The sequence below is a fragment of the Elephas maximus genome, chromosome 17, assembly GCF_024166365.1.
Source record: "Elephas maximus indicus isolate mEleMax1 chromosome 17, mEleMax1 primary haplotype, whole genome shotgun sequence".
NCBI classification, from domain to species: domain Eukaryota; kingdom Metazoa; phylum Chordata; class Mammalia; order Proboscidea; family Elephantidae; genus Elephas; species Elephas maximus.
Window position 1 is genome coordinate 24,743,623 of NC_064835.1, and position 5,993 is coordinate 24,749,615.

General features: G+C 37.8%; 1 protein-coding gene across 1 annotated transcript; it reads right to left on the minus strand.

Moving 5' to 3' along the window:
* Nucleotides 1-678: 678 nt before the first annotated feature.
* LOC126061118 (olfactory receptor 143-like) lies at nt 679-1,647 on the minus strand. The gene has a single exon (XM_049857461.1). It carries the CDS (start codon nt 1,633-1,635, stop codon nt 679-681), a length of 957 nt encoding a protein of 318 aa, XP_049713418.1. The 5' UTR covers nt 1,636-1,647.
* Between the last annotated feature and the right edge of the window lie 4,346 nt (nt 1,648-5,993).

Consider the following 5,993-nt stretch of genomic DNA (forward strand, 5'->3'; position numbering starts at 1 on the left):
GACCAATGCAATAAAATAGAGGCATTCAAAAGAACTTCCTATAATTTTCTGCAGAGGTGTGGTTTGTGCAAGGTGTGCAGAGTGGTGACACTCAGCTATCTTCACACATCCTCAGGGATAATAGAATCATGATTCAACAAGGTATTCAGTAACTTACAGATGTGAGGTTGAAAATCCAGAACAAAAACTATTTCTCAAAGAACCTTGAAAAATTCTGGAATTTTTTATAACTGCACCATGTATACATTTGTCATCTCCTTCTCTGTTTTAATGCAATCATATATAATAAATCCCTTGAAACAAGAAAGGCAATACAATTATTTCAGAGAAAGCAAGAGAGAGAGAGATTAGTCACACAGCATCTCACTCTGAAGTTCGCCTTGGGTGGGAAAGACACACACATACACACATAAATGATAGGCACTATCTTCTTCCCACAGAATGGAAATCAGTCAAGTGTCTCCATCTGATATGAGGAAAAACGATCAGGTTGGGTCACAATAGGACTGGAATGGCCCTGGAGTCCTAGAAAATGTCCTCATAGTTACAGTGCATGATGAGAAAATAAAAGATACTAGAGAATAATCTCTCAAAGAATACTTTAGAAATATGAAGAGAAGAAAAAGAAGAAGAGGAAAAAAGGGATGAGGAGAAGAAGAAAAAGACATAGCAATGGAGTCAGGCACTAAAGGAGCACTTCTGCTTGTGCTCTGTAATTCTCTTCAGAGTTTTCTTCAGAGCAAGTTTGACATCCTTGTTTCTGAGGCTATAGTTAAAGGGATTCAGCATGGGTACCACATTGGTATAAAATACTGAGAAAAATTTTCCCTGTTCCACAAACCCAATAGATGATGGTTTAACATGAGTGAACATTCCAAATCCAAAGAATAGACCAATGGTTATTATGTGGGAGCCACAGGTGCTGAAGGCTTTGGACCAACACTTAGATGATGATATGTGAAGAATATAGAAAAGAATCAAAGCATAAGAGAGAAAGATAATGAGGCTAGATGTTATGACAACTGTAACTACATTGATGGAAACGATAAGCTCATTGACATAGCTGCTGCAGGAGAGCTGGAGGAGGTGGAAGATGTCACATACATAATGGTTGATGATGTTGGTGTCACAAAAGATAAACCTGGTCATACACCCCGTGTGTGCCATGGCACCAGCAAATCCCATCATATATGAACCAGACATCAACAGGAAACAGACCTTAGGGGACATGGTGACTGTGTACAGCAGGGGCTTGCAGATGGCCACATAGTGATCATAGGCCATGGCTGTCAACACATTGCATTCAGAGTTGGCAAAGAAGCAGAAGAAAAATACCTGAGTCATGCATCCCACAGAGGAGATAATGTTCCTCTCTGAAATAAAGCTCATCAACATTTTGGGAGTAAAGACAAATGAATAGCAGAAATCAATGAAGGTCAGATTGAAGAAGAAAAAGTACATGAGAGTGTGAAGGTGGGAATTCAGGTAAATCACGTTAATTAAGCTTAAATTCCCCACCACAGTGACCACATAGTTCACCAACAACAGAAAAAACAGGGTCAGTTGGAGCTCAGGATGATCTGTTAATCCCAAAAGGATAAACTCAATCACTGAAGAGTCATTTGTCATAGCCATTCACTTCACCAGTGTGACCTGTGGGAACAGAGGTAGAAGGGGACATTAGCAAAGAACTCTTTGTATCCATGGAGAGAGTTGGAGCTGCAGGTTTACAAGCTCGGAATTATCTGAAGACCCAGAATAAGGCATCTAAGAAGCCTGATTCCTATGGTGATTCCTGTGGGTTCCCCATTTTCCCCTTCTTTTTATCCATACTGTGTGTCTCTGTAGCACAAAGAATGCTGGTACACTCCCAAAGCCTCTGCACATCATTTCTTCCTTTCTCCCCAGTAGTATGCCCTAGCTCGTTCCTCCTAAGGATTAGGAGTGAAAGGAATAATAAATAGTCGTGTTTCCCAGAACATTTGATTCATGTAATTGAGGATTTGATAGGAAATTATCAAGGCAGACTTGATTCAATACTCTCCTTCCTATTTCTGTAGGCTTCACTGTTCCTGGACTTTCCTCAACACTGCCTTGGGGGAACAAAATTTGATGATAAAGCAGGAAATAACCATCAGCACAGTCCTCAGCCTTTGACATGCTAGAAGAGTGATTTTAGGTATTCTCCATGATTTCTATTTGAGAACTGGCCCAGAAGGTGCTCTTCCTTTACAAGGAGAAAAACAACAACCTTGTATGAGCCTCCAAAACAGTCATCTGGCTTGAATGGGACTATATTTCATGCCCTGTAGTTCTGGAGAAATGGACAAGAAATGCAGAAATTATTCTCTCCTCATGATTTCCTCCCAAGTTTGATGAGCCTCTTGAGGATAGAAATTACTGAGCCTGTCTTTGCATCTTATGTCATAAAACTAATATTGGATCCATTGAGACTCAGTGTTCTACTCAGCTTATAATTTACAACCAGGAATTCTGAAACCCTGGAACAGGGGAATGAGTGGCCTCCTTTGTCATTCCCCTGATTATCCTCTGAGTCTATGTACAGTTCTTAAAAAGGAAGGTCCAGGGGCATAGTCATTTGCCTTTCAAGTGCTTTCCTACAAGTCTGGAGGATTTCAGTAGTGAAATATTAAATGATTGCTTTAACACAGTACGTGCTGTGGATTGCACCTGAATAAAGAGATGTTGTAGCAAAGTGGTCAAGAAAGTGAGCCCTCAAGTCAAAAAAAAAAAAATTAAAGCCAGACTTCTCCACTTCCTAAATGTGGTATTTTCGACAAATGATTTAACTCGTCTGACCTTTGTGTCTTAATTTTGTGTTAAATGGATTAATCAGTTAAAGGATTAGAATTGTGTCTGGAACATACAAAAACAAACAAACAAAAAACCCATTGCCTTTGAGTCAATTCTGACTCATAGTGATCCTAAACAACAGAGTAGAACTTCCACATTGGGTTTCAAAAGAGTGCTGGCGTATTTGAACTGCCAACCTTTTGGTTCACAGCCGAGCACTTAACCACTGTGTCACCAGGGTTCCAGCACATACAAAGAGCCTGCTAAGTCTTAGCCTCTTCCGTTTCTCCTTATGTATATCTTAGGTTTCTCAACCTTGCCGCAATTGTCACTTTGGACCTGATAATTCTTTGTTGTGGGGAGCTGGCTTCTGTATTAAAGGATGGACAGCATCCCTGGCCTCTAGTCATTATATACCAGTAGCACCCCTCTCCCAGTTGTGACAGCCAACTATATTCTCACCTCAGGTCGCATCCTCCACTATAAAAAGTGAATATTAAAAGTGAATAATCTTATATCACACTCACAGCAACTCCTTTTAGGGAGATTTTTTCTCGTTACTGTTTTTCGTGGACATTCTTAAATGTCTTTCACCTTGCACCCACATTCAGAAGACCCATTCACAAATCATCTCAGGATTTCTGTTCCTTCAGTGGGCATATACAAACCCAGACAGAGCCATAAGTGCCAGCAAGAGAAGCAATGCTGCTGAAACAGTGTTGTATGACTTTTGTGTATGGGCTACATTCTCATGCAGCCTACTGGTGCTTTCTTTTTATGTTGGAATTGAACCCAGAGGTATTATTTCCATCTAGGGTGCCATGTAACTTGTGACATGGAGATCAGGTAGAACCCAGTTCCCAATAAGCAGTCCAGATATGTCAAATAATGTCTCCAGGGGCCTGTATAGTGATTCCCTCACTAAGGCTTGCCGTAAACTCCACATTCCATCTTTTCCCACCACAAACAACTTCAATAGCACAAAGCCTGCTGGATTTTATGGCCCTAGTGCAGGGCTGCAGAGTTTCCTGCTGCAGCGGCTTTTTCTGCTCTGAGTCCCACTTGTATGAACTGACTTTCATGTTACAAGTATATGAGTATTCCTAAGAGTGGAGTATGTTGCCTTCCTAACTCTTCTTTGAGACAGAGGATGCAACAGCTTCTCTTTTACTTTGGAAAGGATATCCCAGCATGCCTTTGAGCACAGAACACATACAAGTTTAATTGAAGTGGCGGGTTCCTAAATCTTTGTAGGTTTTACTTTCCATTTCTTGGAGTGCATGTGTCTCATCATTGCCTCCAACTTACTAGCCGTCTCTTGCTTGTATTACCTAATATGACATCAGTGCAAAAGGTTAATATTATGTTTGGTAGGATGCCAAGATGGTTTAGATGTCTTCAAAATATCTCATGACAGAGGAAGAAGAGATAGCATAGCCTAAGAAAAAACTGTAAATACCTAATATTACCCCTTCTGCTTGAATGCAAACTCCTTATGATCCTCTTTTCTGATCAAAATAAAAAAGAATGCATTTATCAAATGATTGAGGGCATAATGTATATCTAGATCCTTATTAATCTGTTCTAGAAATGACAACACATACACTACAGCAGCTGTTCACCATGCACTCACTATCATGTTCATAAGTAGCAGTGAGTTTCTGTTCATGGGAATGGAAAATATGGCAATGGATATTGGTGATGGTCACACAACACGATTGATGGTTTCATTGAATTATACAGGTGAAAAATGTTGTATTGGCTAATGTTGTATTACCCATGTTTTTACAACAATAAAAATATATTTTTAGGTTAACATCATCAATAATGATACACTTTATAAACTAAGAAGATCACAACATCACTTCTTTGATATTCTTACGAAAATGATGCATTTGAAACTAGCAATGAGGAAAACAGACAAATCCAATCTAAGAGACATTCTACAAACAAAATTGGTGAGAATTCTTTAAAAGATTAAGTATCATGCAAGAGAAGGGCCGACAAACAATAACAATTGGGAGGAGACTAAAAAGACATAACATCTAAATACAATGTTTGATTTTGGGTTGCTGTGTGGATCAAATTTTTTAGTGGTTACTAGAGTAGCAGGGAGGTGGAGAGAGGGAGTCTGGCTTAGAGGGTGCTGAGCTTTTGTTAAGCGGGTGGGAGGTGGAGAGAGGGAGTCTGGCTTAGACGGTGCTGAGCTTTTGTTAAGCAGGAAGGAAATATTAGGAAGCAGGTAGTGGTGATGGCTGCATAACATGATGAATGTCATTGATGTCACTGAATTTACTACAAAGATGCCACTGTAAAAAATACTGAGAAGGGAAACATTTTGTTTTATATATATATATATATATATATATATATATATATATATATATATATATATATATATATATATATATATAAAACCAAAAAGCAAACTAGTTGCAGTTGAGTCAATTCCAACTTATAGGGAACCTGTTAGAAAGAGTAAAACTGCCTCATATGGTTTCCAAGGAGTGGCTTGAACTGCCAACCTGTTGGTTAGCAGCTGAGCTCTTAACCACTGCACACCACCAGGGCTCTTTTATACATATACTTACTGCAATAAAAACAATGAAAAAAAAATTTAAGGCTATTATTGGATAATTGATAATATTTAATAAGGCTTATATATTAATTACTGGTGATATTCTGATTTTGATAATAGTATTGTGTTTATGTAAGAAGCTGGATAAAAAGTTTTAGAGAAATTCTGTATTTTTAATTTTTTCTGTAAAATAAAAAGTTTAAATAAAATAAAACTAAAAATATGCAATGACATTATTTTGGTACCGTATTAGAGAGCATAAAAGAAAAAGCAAACCTCAATGTTATTTGAGATTCATTTACTATTGTTATTTATTTATTCATTATTATCTATAACAATAAATTTATTATTATCACTATTGATACAGGAAAATTCTACTCGACAAATGTTTCTTGACCTTCCAGTGTATCAGATACTCTAAATATACGAAAGGGAAAATAAGGGAATTACAGGAAAGAGTCTCTGTGACGTTTATTGTCTTACTGGCGATACAAGATATAAGTAAGTTCACAAAACATTTTTAGTAACATATTAGTACTAATATACATTATTATTTGTCTATGAACAGCCTTATTGGATAAGTAAAACAACAGCTAAACTC

Coding starts and splice junctions, on each gene's coding strand:
- LOC126061118 (XM_049857461.1), bottom strand. CDS start 1,635: ATGGCTATGACAAATGACTCTTCAGTGATTGAGTTTATCCTTTTGGGA.